At 39.5% G+C, this 25,825-nt stretch overlaps 1 protein-coding gene across 7 annotated transcripts in view; it reads right to left on the bottom strand.

Moving 5' to 3' along the window:
- Positions 1 to 25,825, bottom strand: part of NCKAP5 (NCK associated protein 5) — a 1,056,356-nt gene that overhangs the window by 470,352 nt on the left and 560,179 nt on the right. For all 7 annotated transcript variants that reach the window (XM_067742126.1, XM_067742129.1, XM_067742130.1 and 4 more), the window contains one exon: positions 3,756 to 3,889. In XM_067742126.1, the coding sequence (XP_067598227.1) occupies positions 3,756 to 3,889 (134 nt within the window). The remainder of the gene's footprint in view (positions 1 to 3,755; positions 3,890 to 25,825) is intronic.

The raw sequence follows: 25,825 nt of genomic DNA, 5'->3' as shown, positions 1-25,825 counted from the left end.
TCAGAGGTCAGGAGGAGGAAGGGCTTATGGATGAAGGTTTGGTGATGACATACAAGAGAACTACTCATTTCAAGACTTTCATAGATTTTTATCACCTACGTGATCCCGTTACTCATTACCACAGGTGATCACAAACGCTCAGTTTTGCCTAGTGCGTTTAAGCCGCCAAGCCCATCACCTAACTGAAACTGCATAAGATCAAGCCTCAGAGTAATTCTGAATCGCTCATTCTGACACCTGAATTCTACTTCACACATATACCTAATTGCCCCAGCTTCTAACTTCATTATTCATTTTCCCCTTCAATGCCTCGCATCAGCCCTGAATCTGAGACTCAGAATCTCCTTGACTACTGTTTAGATGCTCCCACGGCTAGAGTACAATCAAACATACCAGAAAAATACCTTACCCAACTGAGCCCGGGCCTCAGCATCTCATGCCTCTGTGCCCTAGGTTCATAAAAGAGGTATTGGAAAAATACAACACATATATATTTACATGTCCCCATGAACTTGAAGTATAGTGCTTAACTTGAGAACCTTTAGCACTGGAGTTCTTCCTACTTTACTTGTTTTCACTTAGGCATAGACCCAGAATTCCTAAATCATATAGTGTGAAATTACTTAACTTCATAGACGTAAGTGACATGGCAGAAGCAGTAATACTTTTACGAATTAATCCTAATTTGCACTATCGTGGACCACTGCCTATTATACCCTTTAATGCCACCTCTGGAGGGGCCTATGAGATGCATTCTAGTATGAGTTTATTGCCAAAGATAATGTTTCTCTCTTTAGGGAGTAGCAGCCTTTGTCTACGAGATTAGAATTACATATCCTCCTGTGTTTTCCTTTTAATCTTGTCTGCCATGAATCTTAGAGCTAAATTAAATGTTCACTCTCAGAAAGCATGCTGGGCTGTGTAAGTATGATTACTCACCACGTTCCCCTTTCATGGTCTTTATTTTCCGTTTTTATTTTAACAGTCTTACCGTAAAACTACCTTTTCTTGTAAGTCACTTCGCACCCTTTGAAAAGGTAGGCTATTACATTACTCTAAAAAGTAAACTCATCCCATGAACAATACTCAGAGTATGCCTACATTACATCTCAGGTATCATCATGTACAAAAGGAACTTGTCAACCCGGGAAAAGAAGGAGAAAATTATGACTATGAAAGTTTTAAATTTAATGCAATTATTTGGATTACAGAACTTACTTACATGAGCATTTAGATACTGACCATGTCCAAGGGTGACATGCTCTAGACAAGCTCCGTAATACTGAGAATTTTACAAAGACTTAGATTATAGTAACAGGACTGTTTGAATAAGCCTAACTAGAAACATCTTACAAACCAAAGTTTAAAAGGTAAAAGGCCATCAGCAATGGTTTAGTGGGTCTACTTAAATTATCGTGTAATTATCTTCTCCGCTACATATGCTTTCTCCCCCCATCTTTTGCTGATTTACATTAGTTGTCTGGCTAGAACTGGACTTGAACTTGCAATGTCAATGAAGCTTACTAAGAAAACTGATTATGTTGTGGCAAAAAATCTTCACAAAGGCAGTATGTAAAACCACCATTTGTTTTACAAATAATTATCTTCTCTTTCAACCTGGAATGTAGCCTCGGCTCTTGTGCAACTCAAATCTGTATGCGGTTGTCATGTGATTTATAGCAGATGACCAGGCATCGTATGAAAGCAATTTACTGTGCCGGGTGCCTCACGTCCTGTAAATCAATAGCTTGAGTACAGAGACATCTCAATTAGACAGTACAAGGGTAGCAAGATCTGCACCTTCCTTTCTTGTATCATTAAAATGGCAAGTATCGGGCTTCCCTGGTGGCGCAGTGGTTGTGAATCTGCCTGCTGATGCAGGGGACACGGGTTCGTGCCCTGGTCCGGGAAGATCCCACATGCCGCGGAACGGGTGGGCCCGTGAACCATGGCCGCTGAGCCTGTGCGTCCGGAGCCTGTGCTCCGCAACGGGAGAGGCCACAATGGTGAGAGGCCCGTGTACCGCCAAAAAGAAAAAGAACCAAAAAAATGGCAAGTATTACAAAATGGTACTTGTTTTAAAGTTGCTTCGGAGAGTGGGGAAGAGCTATTATTTCAAGTTTGGAGACATAAAGTGAGATTTGCCATCGAATGGAATGAAAAACTGAGCACAAGGTTGTATAAGTAATAGCCTGGGAGGGTTGGAACATGCATTTGTTAAAGTATTGACTGGTGCATTTCTACAGCACCTGTATTATCGTGGGCTCCAAGAGTTGAACAGGGTGTTAAATTATGACTCTGAAACCGAGGAGTCATCCATCCTTCCTACCCTGTTCTTCCAAGATGCCTTTAAACCAAAATTCCAAACATTCGTGGTATGAGCCTCCATGAGATAAATCATCCAAAGGCTCAACTTTGCTCTCTCCGTGCAACGCACCTAAAAATTATGCTGTCAATATAAAAGCCTCATCAATGAGGAAGCACAATTATCCATCACCAATCATATCCAAATCCCAGTGGTAAATGAAAGATAAGACCCACCCCGTTCGCTGAAGAAAATTTTAGGGCAATGTCTCAAACTGGATTCTGCCTGGGATAACCTCATGAGGGAGAAAAGAACCAAAAATTATCTTCCTGGTTTTGCAAATGGTGAAGTGAAACATGAAAATAAAAGCAAACTGTTCCTCATAGGGTGCCCGTATCTGGTCCCAGGACTGTAACTGCACAAGTCTGTGTTTTTTCCATGAAAATGAAGAGATTTTAAATAATAGGTTGAATCTTTACCTGGCCCCATATATATATATATATATTTTTAAATTAATTAATTAATTTATTTTTGGCTGCATTGGGTCTTCATTGCAGCACGCGGGCTTTCTCTAGTTGTGGTGAGAGGGGGCTACTCTTCCTTGCGGTGTGCGGGCTCCTCATTGTGGTGGCTTCTCTTGTTGCGGAGCGGGCTCTAGGCACATGGGCTTCAGTAGTTGTGGCTCGTGGGCTCTAGAGCGCAGGCTCAGTAGTTGTGGCTCGCAGGCTCTAGAGCGCAGGCTCAGTAGTTGTGGCGCACGGGCTCAGATGCTCCGCAGCATGTGGGATCTTCCTAGACCAGGGATTGAACCTGTGTCCCTACATTGGCCCGCAGATTCTTAACCCCTGTGCCACCAGGGAAGTTCTTGGCCCCCTATTAACTGTAATTGAAAGCTGAAAGATTCTTACTGTGCTGGAATTAAATTAAAAAAGAGCTACTTTTCCAGAATCCTTTCAAATTCAAGTTATGTCTTTTTAAAGGAAAGAAACTCATTGATTTTGATTTTTTTTTTTTTTTTTTTACAGATTCTAAATATTTACTCTAAATAAGGAGTAAATAAGGAGTAAGAGCTTACTGGATGATTCACATTCTTTCTACCTGAAAATAGGATTATGAGGACCAGTAAAACTGCATTCTCCTGGCTGGCCTTTCACAGATCATGCCAAAAGGCCACACAACCACCACATCTCACTGAAAGATACTTTGGAAAGCCATTGGGGAAGAAAAGACAACCAGCTTCAATAAAGCCAAGACTGAGGTGCAAGCGGAAAGTTCCAGAAAATTGGTCCAAATGCAATCGGATGGTTTGGCTAGAAGAGAAGGTCTAAACTGCTGGTCATTAGCTCCTCAAATGCAACACAAGCTTACACAATGGAAACTCAAGCAAAGGTGTAATTGGCGCAGGGAGAGATGCACCTCCTGAAACAAGATGCTCCACGCAGAACAATACCTGGAGAACTGCTGCTGCAGGCCACGCATCTGAATTCTGTTCCTCTCAGACTCCAGTGTCACCTCCTGCAAGCGCTTCTCACTCTGAAGACGTAAGTGTCTCTCCTCTTCCAATTCATGTATCAGCTTCTCATGCTAGAAAAGGCACATAGGGGATGACTTTTAAGAAACTGTTTCTTAAATATTATAAGATAATAATTACCAGGCACTGTTGGTTACTAAGTGTTAACTTGGACTTCATATATTAATTTCATCCTCATTACAACCTCATCAAGTACATTCTATTATTAATCTCTTATTATCTAGGAAACCAAGGATCAGAGACCTTGAAGTAATCTGTCATTAAAAAAACAGAAGGTAACAGATTTTCAATCCTGGCTGATTTGACTCTAATGTATGAATGATTTCCACTAAACCAGGTGGCTTCTTATGCAGAGATGAAGATTCATGACTGAATAATACTAGCAGATGAATAAGAATTCAAGTAATAATGATAAGTCCATTAGTGCCTGTTCAGGATTATTTCATCTTTTCAATCTCTGGTAAATGCTTTAAAGAGAACACTACTGATTTTTGTAGAAGGACCAGGAACTTCCACTTAATTATACCATGAAGCTGATGAGAATAAGGTTAAAGAATTAGTTTTGTATTTGCCCAATTAGGTTTTCCCAGATAGAAATTGGTTAAGCCACCCTCTTTATGTGTAGTCCTAGAAAGTGAGCTCCTCACACATGGGCATCATAGATTAAAAGGGGGACTGGATGACCCAGAATAGATGGTTCTTCAAAAACGCACTCCAGGAACTGGTAAAAAGCACACAAGCTCAGATCCTGACATTACAGACTGAGCCACGCTATGACTTTTTCATTTTGGTTGTGCTGCTGTTACCACCTGTTTTTTTTTTTTTTTTTTTTTTTTTAGAGCATGTCATGCTATTATGGTTATGGATGTTACTACATTAAGCACTATGTGTTAAGGATAAATATTCCATGATGAAAATCAAAGACTCAATGTCTGCTTATAAGGGACCTACATTCTTAAAGGGAAAGATGGGAAGCATATACTTCAGTCTCCAAATAAATCAGACACTATGACTCTGTACCATGAATCACCCAGATGAAACTTGATCCATTGCATAACTCACGGAGAAAAAATTCTCCTGAGGACCATGAATGAGACAGACCATTCTCGGAAATAAATCAAGGTCCTCTAAAAATACTCCACATCCTGTGCCTTCGACCATGCTCTCCCTCCTGCTTCAAAAGCCCTCTCTATTCAAAGCCTAGGGTTCCTTCCAGGCTCAGCTTACATATCAACCCTTTGCCAGATATATGATTTGCAAACATTTTCTCCCACTCAGTTGGTTGCCTTTCCATTTTGTTGATACCTTCCTTTGCTATGCATAAGCTCTTTAGTTTGATGTAGTCCCACGTGAGTATTTTTACTTTTGGTAACAGATTCAAAAGATCATCACCAAGACTAACGTCAAATAGCTTACCACGTATGTTTACTTTTAGGAATTCTATGGTTTCAGGTCTTACATTCCATTAAGTCTTTAATCCACTTTGAGATAATTTTTGTGTATGGTGTAAGATAGCAGTCTAGTTTCATTCTTTTGCACGTGGACATCCATTTTCCCCAACACCATTTATTGAAGAGACTTTTTTCCCATTTTACAGTCTTAGCTCCTTTGTCATAAATTAATTGACCATATATGTGTGGCTATGTTTCTAGGCTCTCTATTCAGCTCCATTAGTCTATGTGTCTGTTTTTATGCCAATACCATACTGTTTTGATTACCATAGCTTTGCAATATAATTTGAGCATGTCGTCTCCAGCTTTATTCTTCTTTCTCAAGATTGCTTTGGCTATTTGGGCTCTTTGTGTTCCATACAAATTTTAGGATTGCTTGTTCTATTACTGTGAAAAATGCCATTAGAATTTTGACATGGATTGCATTGAATCTGCAGATTACTTTTGGTACTATGGGTATTTTAATATTAATTCTTCCAATCTATGAGAACTGGAATATTTTTCCATTTACTTGTGTCTTCATTTTCATTCATTAATGTCCTGTAGTTTTCAACATATAGGTCTTTCAACTCATTGGCTAGTTTTATTCTTAGGTATTTTATTCTCTTTGAAGCAAATGTAAATGGGATCATTCTTAATTTCTTAATTGTTAGAAATTATTCTTAATTCTCTTTCTGATAGTTTATTGTTAGTGTAGAGAAATGCACCAGAATTCTGTATATTGATTTTGCATCCTGAGACTTTACTGAATTTATTAGTTTTAACAGTTTTTTTGTCAGAGTCTTTAGGGTTTTCTATATATAAAATCATGTCTTCCTCAAACAGTGACAGTTTTACTTTTTCCTTTATAATTTGGATGCCTTTTCTTTTTCTTGATTAATTGTTCTGGCTAAAACTTTCAATACCATGTTAAATAAAAGTGGCAAGAGTGGACATTTTTGTGTTTTACAGCTTTTCACTGTTGAGTATAATATTAGCTGTGGGTTTGTCATATATGATCTTTCTTATGCTGAGATATGCTCCATCTATACCTACATTGTTGACAGTATTTATTATAAATACATGTTGAATTTTGTCAAATGCTTTTTCTACATCTATTGAGATGACCATATGATTTTTATTCTTCGGTTTGTTAGCATGGTGTATCACGTTGAGTGATTTGTAGGTGTTGAACTAAACTTGCATCTCTGGAATAAATCTCACTCGATCATGGCATATGATCCTTTTAGTGTATTGCTGAATTCAGTTTATTAACATTTTGCTGAGGACTTTTGTGTCTATGGTCATCAGAGCTATGGCCCTTTAATTTTCTTTTCTTGTGGTGTCCTTGTCTGGTTTTGGTATCACGGTAATGCTGGTCTCTTAAAATGAGTTTGGAAGTGTTCCCTCCTCTTTGTTTATTTTTTTTAAGAGTTTGAGAAGGACTAGTATTAATTCTTCTTTAAATGTTTGGTAGGATTCACCAGTAAAGCTGTCTGGTCCTGAATTTTTGTTCGTTGGGAGGTTGTTGATTACTCATTCGATTTCTTCCTAGTAAGCAGTCTGCTCAGATTTTCTGTTTCTTCATGATTCAGTCCTGGAAGGTTGTATGTCTCTAGAATTCACCAGTTTCTCCTAGGTTGTCCAATTTGTTGGCATATAACTGTTCACAGTCATCTCTTAAGATCCTTTGTATCTCTGTGGTATGAGTTGTAATGTCTCCTCTTTTGTTTCTTATTTTACTTATTTGAGCCCTCTCTCTTTTTTTGGCAGGGGTGGGAGAGTCTAGCTAAAGATTTGTCAATTTTGTTTATCTTCTCAAAGAGCCAACTCTTAGTTTCATTGATATTTTCTATTGTCTTTTTAGTCTCCATTTCATCTATTTCCACTCTGATCTTTGTTACATCTTTCCTGCTACTAACTTTAAGCTTAGTTGGTTCTTCTTTTTCTAGTTCCTTGAGGTATAAAGTTAGATTGTTTATTTGAGATATTTTCTTTTTTCTTGAAGTAGACATGTTTCACATTTGTGTGATAAGGGTCCTTCTGGGACTCCTAAAACACAAATGTTATTCTGCTTGATGTTGTCCCATAAGTCCCTTAAGCTATCTTCCCTTTTTCAAATTTTTTTTTTTTTTTTGCTGCTCTACTTGGATGAGTTCTTTTGTCCTGTCTTTGAGATCACTGATGCTTTCTTCTACTTTATCTAGTCTGCTGATGAATGCATTTGGTGTATTTTTCATTTTAGTTATCGTAATCCTCAGCTCTGTTTGGTATTTTCTTATATTTTTCTACCGCTATGGATGTTCTTACTGTGTTCATCTATTCTTCTCCCAAGTGTGGTGAGCATCTTATGACCATTACATTGAACTCTTTATCAGGTAGATTACTAATCTCCACTTCATTAAGGTTTTTTCTGAGGTCTTATCTTATTCTTTCATTTGGAACATATTGTTCTGTTTCTTCATTTTGCTTGACTCTCTGTGTTTGTTTCTGTGTATTAGGTGAAACACCTACCTTTCCCTGTCTTGAAGGACTGGTCACCAGATATAAAATCTGTGACATCAGCCACATGTAAGAGCTCTCCTCCAAGAGATGCTGGCACTCTGGAGCACAGCACAGAGAGTGAAGAGAACACCCGCCTTCCAAGGCCTTTGAAAAGGTTTACAGTCAGTCCTCTGATGTGTGCTTAATTAGAAGCCTGCCCCTCACATTGCAGCTGTTCTGATAAGCTTATAGGCCTCGTTCACAGACAGACTGAGCTCCAGGGTCTGTTGCTGCTTGCTGTGTCCTCAAGGTGGTAGCTGTTTAAGAACACTTTCTCTGTTGGGTATGGTCCTGTGGGACCCACGAGTGTAAGCCCTGCTGGCTTTCAGAGCCAGTTGATATAGAGGTGTCCCCTGGTGGCTGCTGCAGAAATCAGGGCACCAGACAAGGATATGAGCTCCTTTCTGGAAAATGCCGGGAAGCTGGAGTGAGGGAGAGGGAGAATGTAAAGATTATGTCCACCAGCCTTCATTCCCTGAGAGCATTTCTCTGGGCCTCCCCTCCAGCCAAAGCTCCTGGACACACAAATGGGCTTCCTTCTCAGAAAGACTGCAGGTGTTTCGGTCTGCTATCTGTACAGTGTGCTGGGGGCAGTAGCCTGCCAAGAACGCTCTCTCCGATTGTTGCACTGCCATGAAACCAGGAAAGCAAGCCCCTTGGCCTTTAGAACCAGGTGTTCAAGGGGTGTCCCCTGGGTGCCACCACAAAACTGGGATACGAGATGCAAAAACTAGGGCACCAGATGTGTGTGAAAACTCTCCTCTGGAGACACTGGCACCGGGGAGCTTAGCAGAGGGAGAGCACAATGACGGCACCCTCTGTGGACGGCGATGGAGGAAGATCCTGAACTTACCTCCCTGCACAGACACCCCAAATCTACGCTACATCTTGGACCACCTCCTAACACTTATTTTAAAAGTACACATTTGCCACAGTGCAATAGAGGGACAGTTTGAGCATGATGCGAATCTCACATTTGCTTAGGCCCAATCTCAATCATGAGAAACACAAGTGAACACAGAAAACTGCACCCGGCTGAAGCTAGTGTAGAAATACACAATCGCACACATCACAGATAGATGGACCAGTGACCTCTGTCCATCACGGATGTTATGAGCTGCCCCATCCATATCGGAAGGTACCACTTGCCCTCTGACTTTACCCAGCCTTCTTTCCATTGATTCACAATAACTCACAAGCTGCAGCCCTTCCCATGACCGCTCCCACAAGCAAACTGCATGTCTGTTTCAAGGTAAAGTACCATATTTATTGTATTATTTCTATATTTCTTAACCACTTAACATTGTAAAACTCAGCTGCCATTTATATTAGATGCCTATCTTTTTTTGTGTCACTGACAAAGTTTTTGAGTACTGTGTCCCTGGTTTCATTTTTCCCACAAGCCCCGTGCAGTGATTTTTAGGAACACATATGTCATATTATAGCAGAGCTATACATCATGGTGAAGAAAAAGAAAACTGTATCAAGAGTAGGATTCCAAAGCCCCTTCATTCTTTGGGCACAAACAAAGAATTGGACCTCAACAAAGAAACAAACATAAAAGCAAAAGGAAAGGTATTTTAATTCCAAGTCTTTGTTCTACCAAATGATCATGTCTATATCTCATAGCCTTCACAAAGACTTAAACTTCCTCAATTACTATCCTCTGATTAAACCTCCAGCAAAGGAGACTCCACAATTTCCCTGGGTAATCCATTTTATTTTTTTAAACTCCTCTCCTGCTAATTTCTCTAAGACTTGCTTAAATTCTTTCAAGTATCAAAAAGCCATTTCTCTCTGTATGTTCCCAGGAAATGGAGAAAAATCTACAGGTTCTATCATCATTTCCTAATTTAATAAAGAATTCTTCTTAGAAGAAGAGCTGTGTACACACCCACATGGATTCATTCATTCACTCAGTAAGTTTTTACTGAACAGCTACTATGTGCAAGACACTGGACCAGAGCAAGAGACCGGCAATGAGACCAAAAGACGTGGTTCCTGACTGCAGTGGACTTACACACTAGTGGACATGGCAGGTGCTAAATGAAGTATCACACAGATAAATATATCAATATAAACTGATGGATAATTAAGAGTTTGCTGAAAGATGACAGCCAGAGGAACTGACTTTGTTCAGTGCGTTAGGGGAAGGCTTCTCTGAGGAATTCATACATAAACTGAGACCTCTGTGATGACCAGGAGTTACCTGGGGAAGAGAAGGGATCGGCACTGTAGGCAGAATGAGTAGCAAATGGGAAGTCTTTAGTTACATAGGAAAAGAACAAAGAGAAGTCCAATGTGCCTGGAGCCTGGTGAGCAAGGGGACGGGAGTGCCATACGATATAGCTAGAAGGAGCCGGGGGATGAAGAAGGTTCTATTAAGGATGTGAGATTATATTCTGAGTAGAACAGTAACGCTTTACCAAGGTTTAATCAAGTAAATGATAAGCTCTGATGAAGATTTTGCAAAGATCATCTGACTACTGTGTGGAAAAAGAACTGAACTAAGAGGCTGAACAACAACAGAATGGGAAGGTATTTAAATAAGAGTGTGGTGAATGCTACCAGCTACTAGTTTAGACTGTACCATTTGCTAGTCAAGCAGGTTTGGACAAGCCACTTAACTTGAAACATATGCTTTAAGCTAGTTTCTTCTGCATATTGGGGAGAGTAAAATCGCCCAAGCCAATTTCATAGTATCATTGTGAGGAATGAGTAAAACAACATATAGAAAAGCACTGCAAAATCTTGAAAGTCCCATATAAAAATAAGATATGGCTAACTGGAATTATACAGCTTATATCATTTGATAAAGTTACTTTTGATAAATTCTATAAGCATTTTAGTCTTTCACGATCACTATATATTAAATAAATATCGTAGTTACGTATTTCTTTTAACAATCTCAAAAATGTGCTTTTTAAGCAGATCATATGTTAATACTGAGGGGAAGTACATTTTAAATTACATTTTAATCTAAGAACTGAGAGACCAGCTTAATCACAGATGTCATCAGGAATGCATATAACCCTGTGGCTGGACTGCCCAAAAGACATAATTTTTCAGTTCCATTACCTAGTACGATCTTAAACAGATGGCTTGATCTGTGATGTGCCAAAATGTCAGGAGTTAATATCAAGCCATTAACACTTGATTGCAAAGATAGAAAGCCAAGAAGTACCTCTATCCTAGGTCTAATTATATTTGGTGACCCTAGTTACATTCATGGGTGATATTACTGGCAAAGTTAGTAACAGAAGAGTCAAAGAATTTAGAAAGAGGAGTTTACTTGCTGTGAAAGTTCTAGTGCCACCATGCACGGTCATGTGTCAGGTGAAACATGCACTACAGCAAGAGTGGTACCTCCCACCTATGCTCCAAGCATTCCGTGTAAGTCCTGCTTAATGAATGACATCAGGCATCAACTCATCTAGAGGTATTCTACCCTGACATGAGGCTTAAAGGTACATGATACTCTATACTGGGTTGGCCAGAAAGTTCATTTGGGTTTCCCCGTAACACCTTATGGAAAAACCTGAACAAACTTGTTGGCTAACACAGTAGAAAGGTATTCACTATATGTTTCTGTTTCGAAAGATTTCCTGAAATGTGTTCAAGTTATAATATTCTTGTTGAATAATATTTTATAATCAAAGGATCACAGGAAAAATATTAACTCTCTTGGATGATAAAAGAATCTAAAAGATAGTGAGAAATGAACAAAGGCCATTAGAGAAGGCCACTCGGATTAAATAATATTCCTGGGTACTGACGAAAAAAATATATGAACTCATTCAAGAAATGTGGAATCTGGCAAACTAGCTCATACTATGCCATGGAGATTTTAGGTAAAAAGACTATTAGAAAAGTACATTTGATTCAGTGACACACACATAAAGCATGGCAGTAAGACCCAGTCACCCCAAACTTCAAGATCTGATTAGATTTGCTTATTAATTGGTATCCAGACAGCCACAGATATTGCCATGTGTTCACCAATCAACATACACTGTATACCGAAACATTTTAAGATTACCCAGATTCAGAATAACCATTCTGATTCTCATGCTACCTACTGAGAATCTAAAATTGACAAGTGATTCTTTTCTTCAGAAGTCCATAAACCAAACACACATCAGCCACAAAATTAAACTGCTGTTTTCATGAAAACTGATTTTTAATGGAAAAACTCTACGTTAACCGATTTCTATCAAGCCACTATGAAAATGGGTCTAAATTAAGATATAGTTATTACCTCTAATTGCAGCCTCATTTTTGCTATTTACACAAACTGCAATATATTTTCCCCATAAGGCTTCCTGAATTCAATATCCCCATTACTTATGAAAGATCCAGTTATCCTAGAGGCAGAGAAACAGATAAGGAACTTAAGAATTGATTTTTTTAAAGCCCGTACTGTTGGCTGTAACAGAAGAATCAGAATCAGATTTTGAGACGCTAGGATAAAAGCCGCCCTATATACATCTGCAGTGCTGATAACATCGCCCAAGAGAGACAAAGCTTTTATTCTAACAAACGAGCAAAAGAAAAAAAACATACAGAGCTTGGTTTAAAAATAATTGAGAGGAAGGAAGAAAGGGTGAGGGAGAAAAATAAAGGAAAGGGGGCGGGGGGTAATTTCAAGGGTAAAGGAGACAGATGGGCACTTAGGAGGATCTTAAAAATATCCTCAATGCTAGACAGGAGCTCTAAAAGGGAAGTGTCACAGGTGAATCACTCCATACGATTACGTTTTCTAAGGCAAAAATTATCTATATGTTTATCACTTATCAAAAAGATACATATATGAATTTTATGGGAGGAGTATTTTCAGGGTGGGTTGTGCAGAAAAGCACAATAAAATGAAGGTTGGGTATGTCAAGGTTGATACGGATTATAAAGGCATGTGGGAACAAATCATAACAAATGATGGTATCCTGCAAAGAGAGCAAATTAAGTTGTCTTTTTCTTATAGTCAGCGATCTTTATGACTTATCAAATAGGGCTACAAGTGAAGAATAAAGTGGTAATACGGCATCCACAGTATAAAGTAATGCAGTTTTGATTTTATTATCATACGGCTAAAAAAAATGGGACAGAAAGCTATGCATTGATCCACAGCCCACAGCTTTCATTACTTTAAAGTATCGTGAATTTCACCACCATGATTCCTGTGAAAGCACCACAGGAGAGGCTAGTAGTCTGGGTTATTATCGTTTTGGTTCTCCCATTATTTTACTGGGCAACTTTGGGAAATACACTGACTGTCTTTGGACCTCTTTCTAAAATGTTAAGATCCCTTTCAACTCTCACATCCAATGCTCACGCAGGCATCCATGAAATTAGCCACAATCACAGCGATGGGGTTTAGGACAGATTACCCCTAAATATGGCACCTTGGCATATTGGATATCTTAAGCTGAAGGAGTTTGAGAAAACAGCAGAGGTTGCTCTGACCTTCCCCAACTCCTTCCTGCGTCTTCCCCAAAACAGGTCATAAAACCCTCACATGAGAGACGTCCTCCTTATACTCAGGAAGAAGGAAGACATTCTTATCACCAGACACAGAGAATTTCGGGCCAAGAAATCTATACCAGGCTTCCCTGGTGGCGCAGTGGTTGAGAGTCCGCCTGCCAATGCAGGGGACACGGGTTCGTGCCCCGGTCCGGGAAGATCCCACATGCCGCGGAGCGGCTGGGCCCGTGAGCCATGGCCGCTGAGCCTGCGCGTCCGGAGCCTGTGCTCCGCTATGGGAGAGGTCACAACAGTGAGAGGCCCACGTACCGCAAATAAAAAATAAAAAAAGCAATCTATACAAACAAACCTTGTTAAACTAACCCTTATCTTACTAGTATTCTTCACCACTTACTACCCCTAGTCCACACCCCTCTGTCTTGTCAATTCTTCACAAATTGATTATTATTTTTTTTAATCTAAAAGGGAGAAAAAGCTTCCTGCTCTGATCACCTCTTTGGGTCTTCATTTTCTTGTGAAGCCTCCTGTGGACACATAAAAATTCAATACAAGGGAAACAACAAGGTCCTACTGTATAGCACAGGGAACTGTATTCAATATCCTGTAATAAACCATAATGGAAAAGACTGTGTGCGTGTGTGTGTGTGTGTGTGTGTGTGTGTGTGTAACTGAATCACTTTCCTGTATGGGAGAAATTAAAGCAACATTGTAAATCAACTATACTTCAATAAAATAAAAATTTAAAAAATCAACAAAATGTGTTTCTCTCCTGTTATTCTGTCTTACATGATTTTAATTCTTAGGCCCAGCCAGAGACCAAAGAGAGTAGAGGAAAATTTCTCTTCTCCTACAACAACAAGGAAAACATAGATACTAATGGTACAAAGAGTATAATGAGGGGAAACATAATATCTGTAAGTCAGGGGGGTGTATATATGTTGGGGGTTAGTCATAGTATGGATTTCATCCTATGTAAGAATGAAGGCGACTTGGCATCCCCGTAGGGACAATGAGGTAGGTGAAGCTGTAGATTTAAGAGGGTAAGGTTGTGGTTTTCTTGGCTAGTGTAAAACAGGAATGGCAATGTTAAAAGATAACACTGGGCATCACACAACTGGGAAAAAAGGTGATGAAACTTAGACCCCAGAGGCATTGGTTTTCATTTGGTTCCCGAACAACTGCAGGTTTCAGTAGATCTGCAGGAGGATAGCAGGATCTAAACGTTTGAGCAAGAGGATTCCTCCTCAGGGTGGACCCCAGAAATGAAAGACAACTGTAATAGGGACCAGTTGGCAGAAGTGACTGCTCCCTTTTTTTATTATTATTACTGTCATTCGTTAGCAATGGTTCTCTGAGTTGGAAAAGGCCTTCCTTAGGATATTCTAGCTCACTGACTTTCTGACTTCAACAAGCTTCTCAGAAAATCATTTTCTTCCAAGTCTTCGAATATCTGATGATTATGGGGGACGACCAAGGAAAGTAAGACATGGAGTAATGAAGTGAGCAGAAGCTTGGTTTCCATTGTCCGCTGCCAAATTCAGACACACTCTTTCCCTTACCCCAATCACTTCCTTGAGTTTATTCGATCAAAAGGCCGAATTTTCAACTTTACTTAGAAAAAAGCTTCATTTACCCAACCACTGGGTCCTTTTATAATAGGTCAATGACTCCTTTTCCTTCTCTGGTCACAGATCTTTCTCTGTTGTCATGTTAAATGATCACAATTAACAGTAGCTATTAATTATTCTATCCCTCTGGGGGTTCTCAGAAGTCAATTTTATTAAGTTCCTTCCTACTTGATCGAAGTCTCAAGTGTTCTTTTCTGTTCTGTGGATACAGTATATTTCATACAAGGAAGGGGGAGAATTTCAGTTCTTTGGGGGATTTTTACTTCCAGCCCTGAACCAATCCATGAGGCCCTAGATTTATTTATTCTCCATTTTATCCTCACTCTTTTCCTTATGTGCCTTTACCCCACAATGACCAGTGGAGAATGAATGGATTTCTTCAGCAGACTTAGTTTCCATTACAAACTTTGCGTCACTATATTTCTCTCCTCACTCCTTATTGTGGAGGATTCCAAGATCTCTTATTGTCCCTTCTGCACTCCGCTCTGGAACTTCAGCTCTACTGACTACAAAAGTTAACAGGTGCTCTGCCTTCTCCGCTCTGTTGTCTCTCTTACTTCACTGCCCACCTAATTTATGGTTTATCTCATACGTTGGTGTCCTTAATATAATTTTTAAAAAGCTAAGGTGAATATGTCATATGGTTTGCTAAGCGTTTCCTATATAATTATTATCTCCTGTCTCTTCAAAGAGCATCCTCTTCTTGAGGCAGAGATTGAGGCTTGCACTTGGTAATGAAACCCCACAGAAGGTTAGCACATCACTGAGCATTCTAGAAGTGTCCAATACATTCTTGTTGAGTTAAGCTGAATCCTATTGACCTCCCACTATTTCCTCTCCCTTAGTTGGCCACTAGTTCTAGGTTTGCAGAGTCTGTATCTGTGACAACTTTCAGTCTTTGCTCTGAGGACAATGTAATGAGATTTTCTTTGGTTTAAAACCCCCAAAAATACATGTCACCCGGTTTGTCATTTTCCTTTCCCTTACCATTGCCTTTGTTTGGTCTGATTTTTTGCCCTCTCCTAACAGCCCATAGATTGTAACCCCGAACTTCAGATTCAAATCTTTTCTTTGATTAGTCACTTTCACTCCTCAACTATTAAGTCAAAAATTTCCTTTCTTAGAGGATTTGCTGTGGCCTCCTTAAGAAGCATGTATAATTCCATTATATTTTTTAGGCTAGTACATTTTACTGTTCTTTTGTTCACACTACTAGATTTTACAGAATGGTAGGAGGGAAAAACTATTCAGACAAAGAACCCTTTTTTTTCCCCTGTGATTGGAAACCTTATATTCCTGCCTTTTTTCAGTGAATGGGTGTAATTATGTGTATGGGAAATTAGAGTATTTGCTATGATAATTATTCACTCCTACCAAATAGGAGAATAATTATAATGTCAGCAACAGACTGTACAAGGTATTACCGGAGCTTTCCTTTTAAATCTGCCAGAGAAATGGCTTCTGGGACCTCAGTAATTAATATTGATTTCTCAAAAATACTTTTTATTCATTTGGAAGACACACTAGAATGCCTTCATACTTCCAATTTCATTGTGGAAAACTCCATCTGAATATTGTTTTAAACAAGGCCCTGGGCTTCCCTGGTGGCGCAGTGGTTGGGAGTCCGCCTGCCAATGCAGGGGACGCGGGTTCGTGCCCCGGTCCGGGAAGATCCCACATGCCGCGGAGTGGCTGGGCCCGTGAGCCATGGCCGCTGAGCCTGCGCGTCCGGAGCCTGTGCTCCGCAACGGGAGAGGCCACAACAGTGACAGGCCCACGTACCGCAAAAAAAAAAAAAAAAAAACAAGGCCCTGAGAACATATGGATAGACTTCTACATAGCCAGCTTCCATTATTTTATGACACTAGACTATCTTAGAAACATAAAATTTCAAAACGACATGATTTTTAGCAGTACCCCTTATCCTTGTTAGCAAATACAAACTTTCACATTCTATCATTCCATTAAAAGGTCAGCTATAATATTGAAAAGATCAATGTGGAACTAATCACAAGTTCTGGTTCAACGCTTTAGTATTTCATTTCATACAACTAGCAAAGCTAGAAGAAATTGAAAATGCTACACACTGAATAATTATAGTTTGTGTTATTTTGGAGAGGTAAGGTTAAACGGAAATTTCATTTTTATGGGGAAATCATTAAAGACCTATAAATGAGCTGACTGAGCACCGTTAATCTATAGGAAGGGAAAATGTGTATTATGAAAAGACGATCTGAGCACTTTTTTGAAAAGTGTACTTAACCCTTGGTTAATCACATAAATGGAAGAGAAGGTTATGATAGATAATCTCAGTTCCTGAGTGGTGGGACATAGTCACAAGAGGAAGCAAATAGAAAACATGGCTCCATGTAGCACAAATAATGTCATGAAAAATAGGCCAATGGAGACTATAGTTACCACTAACAGAATGTCTGTCACACGGCTGAGTACAGAAAAGCTTGCAGTAGATACTCCTGCATCATGACTCCAGGTCGTTGGTATGCAATTTAAGTGAGCATCAGAAATGACGTTCTCAGATGCTTTTTTTAAACAACACTTTTTTTTTTTTTTGGCAGTACGCGGGCTTCTCACTGCTGTGGCCCCTCCTGCCGCGGAGCACAGGCTCCGGACGCGCAGGCCCAGCGGCCACGGCTCATGGGCCCAGCCGCTCTGCGGCACGCGGGATCCTCCCGGACCGGGGCACGAACCCGTGTCCCCTGCATCGGCAGGCGGACTCCCAACCACTGCGCCACCAGGGAAGCCGCTCAGATGCTTTTTTTGTAATTGCCTGGCTTCTCCCCCGTTTCCACTTCTGGCTGAATGCTTAGCCCTTTCTCATTTGGAAGTGTTCTCTCCTAGATGGCTTAGACCGGAATGAACACAACCAAGCTATTCGACTAGGTTTCCACGTGGAAACTTACGGATCTTCTATAGATCTTACAATCAAAAGGAAATGGAAGTCTTTACACTTGGAAAGGCACTTTAGATCACCAAGTCCAACTGAGGCCCTAAAAGGTGCTAACTGTCCAGGCGCACCCAGCCCACCCCAACTCTTTGTCTCAGTGCAAAGGAGATCAAACCTCCTCTGCAAAGTCTCCCCTCCCAGGTAACTGAGTGAAAAGCAAATTTTCAGGAGCTTGGTGGAATTGTTCTTCTGGAACAGTAGGATTTATATGTAAAACTTTTACTTACATTTACCAATTACTTTCTTTTGCAACATAAACCTTTATATATAAGCTCAAAATTAAACCCCTACAGGAAGACAGAAAAGCAACTGGCAAGACCATAATGCATTTCAATCGTTCTTACATTCGTATCTTTAAAAGCCCTCTTGGAAAAATTTGTCTCCTTCTTCGGAAAGCAACAATGTTAAATGTTTGTTTGTTTGTTTTTACCAAGTTGTGAATGTTATGAAATGTGCTTCCTTCACTTTTACAGGTATAGAATATTGATGCGTTGTGTACATTTCTATAAAGCTAGGACTCTCAAAGTTTTTGACCAAAGAATTGGATTCGACATGTACAAAGAAAATGGTTCCAATTAGTGAGATGTAACTGTTATTAATTGCTATGGCCAAGCAAAACATGGATGTCATCACACAGGCAGGCCATTCATCACATCCACATGCCTTGAACAGTAGCTCTCATCTCTTAGACCAGGAAGAATTACATATAGTTCACAATTTACAAAGGAATCAGTATACTGAACATTACTTATAAGGCGCTATTGAATAAATAAAAGCACAACTACTATAATACTGGGACTCTGTGGCTTTATTTTAGTTTCCTCTTAATGTAAAAAAGAATGCATCTACTCAACAAGATGGTGGCCACTGGTATTCAATTTGATCATGGCTGGTGGCAGCAGCCCCACTGATGTGTAGGACAAGGATATACGTATATTACGTACATTTAAAGAGTGCCTATGTCGTCACAGAGAAACTATAAAAGCAATTCCAGGACGAATCAATCGAGTGAGAATGAAAGAGAAAAAAAAAAGGAATATGCCTATATCACGAATAAGAATGATATTAACGATGAATCCAGACTGAGTGTTCTAAGCACGTTTCAGGAATCTCACCGTATCTCACAACACACTGGAATGTAGGCACTATTTCCAAAACAATTTTCTTTTAAGATTATGAAGCTGAGGCCACAGGAACTAAACAGCAGAGCCAGAGTCTGAGCTTAGGCAACCTGATTTCAGGGTCTTAGAGCTTGACTGCCTCTCCTTACAAGTACCAAAGAGTTTCTGTCCTGGTCCAGTGAACTTTCTTTTTTTTTAATTTTTATTTTGTATTGGAGTATAGTCGATTAATAATATTGTGTTAGTTTCAGGTGTAAAATTATTATTATTATTATTTTTTCTTTCTGGCCATGCTGCATGCAGGATCTTAGTTCCCCGACCAGGGATTGAACCCATGCCCCCTGCAGTGGAAGCTCAGAGTCTAACCAACGGACCGCTGGGGAATTCCCCATGGTCGAGTGAACTTTCATCTCAACCAGTGAACCAACTGTCTCTCCCTTTCCATGACCTGTTAGAGATTATGGGGTATAAAACAGATTAAGAGACAGTCTTAAAAAAAGAGAGCGATGGTCTTTGCCATTAAGAATATTATAATGCTTTGAGACCGCCTAGAGGGGTGGGATAGGGAGGGTGGGAGGGAGGGAGACGCAAGAGGGAAGAGATATGGGAACATATGTATATGTATAACTGATTCACTTTGTTATAAAGCAGAAACTAACAACAAAAAAAAGAAAAGACAATTAAAAAAAAAAGAATATTATAATGATCACACATCAAACAACTGGCTGGCAGGACATGAGTATCTAGAGCAGATGTCTGCGAACTTTCTCTGTATGAGACCAGATGGTAAATATTTTAGGCTTTGTAAGTCTCATAGTCTCTGTGGCAGAACTACTCAGTTCTGCCCTGGTAGCATGCAAATCGGCATAGACAATACTTTAATGAATGGGTGTGGATGTGTTCCAATAATCTATTTCCAAAACCAGGTGGGAAGGGGGGCAGCTCAGTCACTGTTTTCAGACCCTTCAACAAGATTACTAGTTGACATCTCATGAAAAGGAAGGAATCCTAATCATTTCTTTTCCAGGAGGTGGTATTTCTTTATCCAAAATCCATCAACTCCCCAGAAGCCACAGGGGTACAGAGCAGTCTTATTACTGTTGAGGAACAAACACAATTTTATACACCGTCCCTCAAATGTAATGAAACTGTAGCCACCGTCGACATGCCAAAAATTACTTTTGTGTTTTCCAAAAAGGATAGATCTTTTAGCAATTCTGGAAATCATGTAATATTTGTGCTTGTCATAGTGCTGGGAACAAATCTCTCGTCTATCCCTCTGTGATCCCATCTCTGTACAAAGGCACCAGTTTCGTGTTATCCTTAGAATTACATTCTACCGTCTGGTGCTGAGCCATCAGCCAATGTCTCTTCTTATTCTCACTTAGGAATAGATATCCATCTCCCCCCCAAGAGAAAGGATAGTCTATAGTCATGCGCAGCCAGTGTTGTTTAGTGTTAGAGATTATTCAAGTTACTTTAAATCAACAACAATTTACAAAGGACCTTCTTCATGTCACACTAATCTCAGTATTAGATAATTTTGAATATCAGTCATAACATATGGATAGATAAATGATTATTCAGTCATATAGATAAAATTTTGCTTTTCTCTAATTCTCCCAGAGCCTATGCGACTTAATTCTGACAGGAGATGACACCTTTAAATGCTCTTCTATCATATATTCTCAGATGCTGAAATAAAATCTTAAGTCTAACCACTCATTAAAATCAAACAACGCAGAGTACACAATAAGACCCTTTCGTGTGTAGATTACAGGTTACAGCAGAAAAATTATTTCTCCATCTCTCTACCAAAAGTTGTATATTTACTAGATGCTAAGTAAGTTGACTTTCCTGTATAGCCAATAATTAAGCCTCCTACTTTACAATGTCTGAGTTGACTCAGGAGAGAAAGAGTATGTTGACAGCCTAGAATTTGTGTAGCCCTTGGGTCATGCCTCTTTTCCCAATAATTTAACTACCTGGATTGTGCGTTTAGTGTGTATTTTAAAGACTTCGAAACTTCAAACGTCCTATTGTCTGTTATCATTGATTGCTGTTAAACTAAATGTTTTTCGCTCTGTAATCAATACTTTCTTATGAAAATAAGCCCAGGCATTGACAAACAACTCTGCAGCACACTGCAGCTTGCCTAAGAGCGGACAGCATGAAAAACTACTACTCCCAAGAATTTTAAAAGATCGCATTGACTCCAGTACAAGTTTCTTACAGCTGAAGCATTCCACTGTAACAAGACTTTATTAAATTAGACAGCTATCGAGTCATAAGCTTTCTGAGAATAACAATTAACATGGCTTTGTCCTTTATTACTGTTTCAAACCATTGCAAACACACTGCTCATGTTCGTTTTTACATCTTTGGTGACAAAGTCATTAAAGAGCAGTAGCTAGATAAAAAGAGGATACAAAATGTGAACAGTGATGACTTTGTGTTTCATGACAATTTTAAATGGCACTAGTAACTTAAATAAAAAAAGACTTTTAATAAATCAGGAGCTTGGGGTGAACATATACACCTTACCATATATAAGAGAGATTATCAACAAGGACCTACTGTATAGTACAGGGAACTCTGCCCAATATCCTGTGATAACCTACATGAGAAAAGAATCTAAAAAAGAATGAATATATTTATATGTATAACTGAATCACTTTGCTGTACACCTGAAACTAACACAACAATGTAAATCAACTATACTCCAATAAAATTTAAAAAAAAAACTACAATGAGATTTTTTTTTAAAAAAGACTTTTAGTACAAATGCAAGGCATGCTTTTATGTGGGACTTTGATTTATAAACTCTAAGCTGTGAGCTCCTGGCTTACTGTAAACATTTGACTTCCTATTATTTGTTCATTAAATGATTCACTCTCTTAATGCAATTCCAGCAGGATTCATGGTGGATGTGAGGCATGAACAGCCAGCAACACATATAAGATTGCCACCGACATGTGCCATGTGTAACTCTCTCCCTCCAATGCTAATCCACTCAAATACCAAATTCCTGAAGCCTATAACCATCAATAAGTATTTAGTGGTCCGGGGGAAAAACTAAAGCAAGTTGGGAAGGATAACACCAACCACTTCCAAGTACAATAGCACACAAACAAGCCCTTCAAACGCACACCACACACCTTAAAGGAACCCAAGGAACAATGATTTTAAATTATTTGAACGTTGCATGTGTTTATCCGTGACAAACAGCGACAAAGGCATTTACAATTTTTATTAGCGGCCATTGATATTTACTGCCCACAGAGATGGTTTTGCATGACAGTGAGGCAATTCAATGAACCATCCCCAAGGTTTTTCAAAACATGCTTTCTCTTTCTTGTTCCACGGGAGCACCTCTATGGCTGAGCTCAAAGTTGCCGCCAAGTGGATGAACAAACACTGGTCTGCTTGAAGCTGTACAGCAAACCGCTGCTTCTCACTTGAGGAGAGTTGAACAAAGCGTTTTCTAAATCACCTACTATGCACAAGGTGCCCTTCTAGATGCTGCAGGCGAAACACATTCTGATTATGAGGGAGAAGATCAAAGCCCTAGCATGGTACCACTATTCTCTTATCCCGTTCTAATCTATAAGGGAAAAAAACCTATTGATGGCACTGTGACTGAGAACAAGGGCAATACCCAGCTTGGGGAAAGTTTTCTTACTGCCAATAACTGTTTAATTATATGAACGAGAAGCTTCTGAACACATAAAATTGGAGTCACTTCTTAAACCACTGATAGTATTCAAGAGACCAATAAATTGGAGGTTATGTGGACCCTCTTTTACAATCCTTCACGGAGATTCTGCTCCAGACCCGATAGTGGTGATATACAACTCACTGTAGGATTATAACCAACCAGGGTGAGGCGGGCACACAGCTGAGAAACAGCTGCACTCCCAGCTAGTAAGCTGCCTCTCCTCCCACTGGACCTTTCATACTGTAGAGCTTAGTGTACGCGAAACCCCAAAGAGAAGAGAATAAATGCATTTGATCAACCAATTTATTTCATGAACTATCTAATTTATTCAAATGAGTGATTCTAAGTCTTATTGAAGCTAATCCTCAGCTTCTAGCATTATTTATTTTCCACTATAAAACCTATCTTCTCTCTTGGAAGCATGGGCACCAAAGGGAGGAAAAGTAACTCTTAACGGGTGCAGTTAGAACTTGAATTTTTTCATCTGAAAACCTTTTAAAAATGAATTTGCAAATGTAACTGAGTTTCTAATAGCTGCTACTGATAGTAATTAAAGAAATCTCATTTCCCTAAATTAAACATAATGAAATGTTTTTCAAGATCAAATAAAACTAGAAAATGCCATCAGGGTGATAGAATTTGCTTCTGAAAGTGGTGTTCTCGAGTCTGCAGGGAAGCCTCTGTTGCCAGCAAAAGCCAGTGGCTTGTAGGGTAATGGGGAATGGGGAAGTCATTTCCACTGTATCATTATCAACTTTTATTGACTGATGATCAATCGGAAAGGCATCCTGGTGCTTATGCAAATGTAACAGGCACCCTGTAAAGCTCTTCCATTAGGGCCTTTAAAGACTTTGTTATTTAATTAAATGTCAGCACGTCCTCAGTTCAACTTGGGCATTTCACAATGTTTACTTCTCACTTTTACTTTTGCCTTTTCTTGAAGTGAAAAGGGCATTTGGGGGCCATTAGCAACTGTCTGCACCCTGGTCCCTGTTAACAGGAAGAGAACAACTTCAGTTGCTGAGAACTGATCATTACTTCCCCATCTCTTAATGGTCTCCAAAAACAAAATATCCAGTTTCCCTCTGTATTGCAGCAGTTTATCATCCTGGTAGTCGAGAAGATTCTCCCTTATGATGGATCAAAATATTCTGTGTCTTAATTTCATTCCTTGTCTTACTCGTTGGACTTCTCTCAATGAAGAAACAATTAGTCTCAGGAGTCTTCATAAAAATGCTTTATTTCAGGAGAAAATAATGAGATCAGCCTTTTTTGGTCTTTTATTAATAGACACCCCACCTCTCATACTGGGACAAGCTTTCATCTTCACACTTACGTGTGGTATGAACAATGATGTCTTCTTTTGGCTTGTCACCAGTTTTTCATTATGTTTGCCACCTTTCTCTGGCATTTTCACAGTCCCTTTTAAAAATGGTTCTCAAAGGTATTTTCACATTCCCTTTAAAAATGGTTCTCAAAACAAGACACAAAATGATAGCAAGAGTTAGGTTAATGTCAAGCTCAGGCGACGAACCACTGACTGATGTTACTAAATCCCAGGGCTCTATGTCCCCTCCCCCTCCCCCAACGGTCAAGTACCCCATCCCCCCGCATTCCCACAACACACACACACACCAGCCCTTCTCCACACAAAGCCCCTCATCTGCTTGTTGAAGTACACACAGCCCGTGGTCAACAAATAGCCATCTTTGACGGATTAATGATTTTTTTATCCAAACCACTTTATAACATACATATGTATCCAGAAACAAGTCATATTATTGTTCGGTTTTATTCACACAGATCGTATTCTGCACCTAATATTCTGCAAGTTCCTTTCCTATGCACTCAACATTGTTTCTAAACTATATCTAAGTTGATGCTTGTCAAAGAATGATTTTTTATCTGTTAGTCCCTAATGACCCCCGAATTTTTTTTCCTCCATCATTGGTTCCTTGATTATCTTGCCCATTGAAATGATGATGTGTTTTTCCTTAATCCAAATACATAACCACTGCTTGCATTAATTCATGCATTGACTATTTAGTAATTGTTTACTTCCTGCCAGGCACTCAATAGGTGTTGCCAGTTCAATTCAGAATTAAGACAAGTTTCCTGTCCCAACGATAAATAAAATCTAGTCAGTGACACCCCCTTTTCGTTTGTTTGTTTTTGCAGTACGCGGGCCTCTCACTGTTGCGGCCTCTCCCGTTGCGGAGCACAGGCTCCGGATGCGCAGGCCCAGCAGCCATGGCTCACGGGCCCAGCCGCTCCGCGGCACGTGGGATCTTCCCGGACCGGGGCACGAACCCGTGTCCCCTGCATCGGCAGGCGGACTCTCAACCACTGCGCCACCAGGGAAGCCCGACACCCCCTTTTAATAAAAGTAAAACTGTTATTTTACATCATTTTACTTTGTGTCTCTGTTGATCAAAGTATAAATTAAATATTCCTTTCCAACAGATGCCTAAGAACTTTGGTAATTTTCTATTTGTTGATTTGGACACTCATTCACAGGTTCCATTTGTGAAAATTCAGTGAGCTTTAGCAATAGATGCACTTTTTTGTATGTACATTACACTTCAATAAAAAGCTGAAAAAATAGGTGACTTAGATCCAACATCAAGGGCTTGATCCGTGAAAGAAAAAAAACTGATCACGTTATATTTCATTAAAATCAAAAACTTATGTTCTACGAGAAGCACTGTTAAGAGACTGAAAAAGACAAGCCACAGACTAGGAGGAAATCTTTGCAAAACGCATATCTGATAAAGCACTGGTATCCAAGATATTCAAAGAACTCTTAAAACTCAATAATAAGAAATCTAACAATCTAATTTAAATGATCTGAACAGATACCTCACCAAAGCAGATACGAAGATGGCACAGAAGCATATAAAAATGGTCAGCACCATATGTCATTAGGAAATTGACAATTAAAAGAACAACTAGATATCACTACGCACCTTTTAGAATGGCTAAAATCCAAAACACTGGTAACAACAAATGCTGGTGAAAATGCAAAATGGTACAACCAGGTTGGAAGAGTTTGGCAGTATCTTACACAGCTAAACATACGGTTCGTATGTAAACCAGCAATCATGG

Source organism: Pseudorca crassidens, chromosome 6, assembly GCF_039906515.1.
Source record: "Pseudorca crassidens isolate mPseCra1 chromosome 6, mPseCra1.hap1, whole genome shotgun sequence".
In the NCBI taxonomy this organism is placed as follows: domain Eukaryota; kingdom Metazoa; phylum Chordata; class Mammalia; order Artiodactyla; family Delphinidae; genus Pseudorca; species Pseudorca crassidens.
This window is presented reverse-complemented; position numbering and strand designations above follow the sequence as displayed.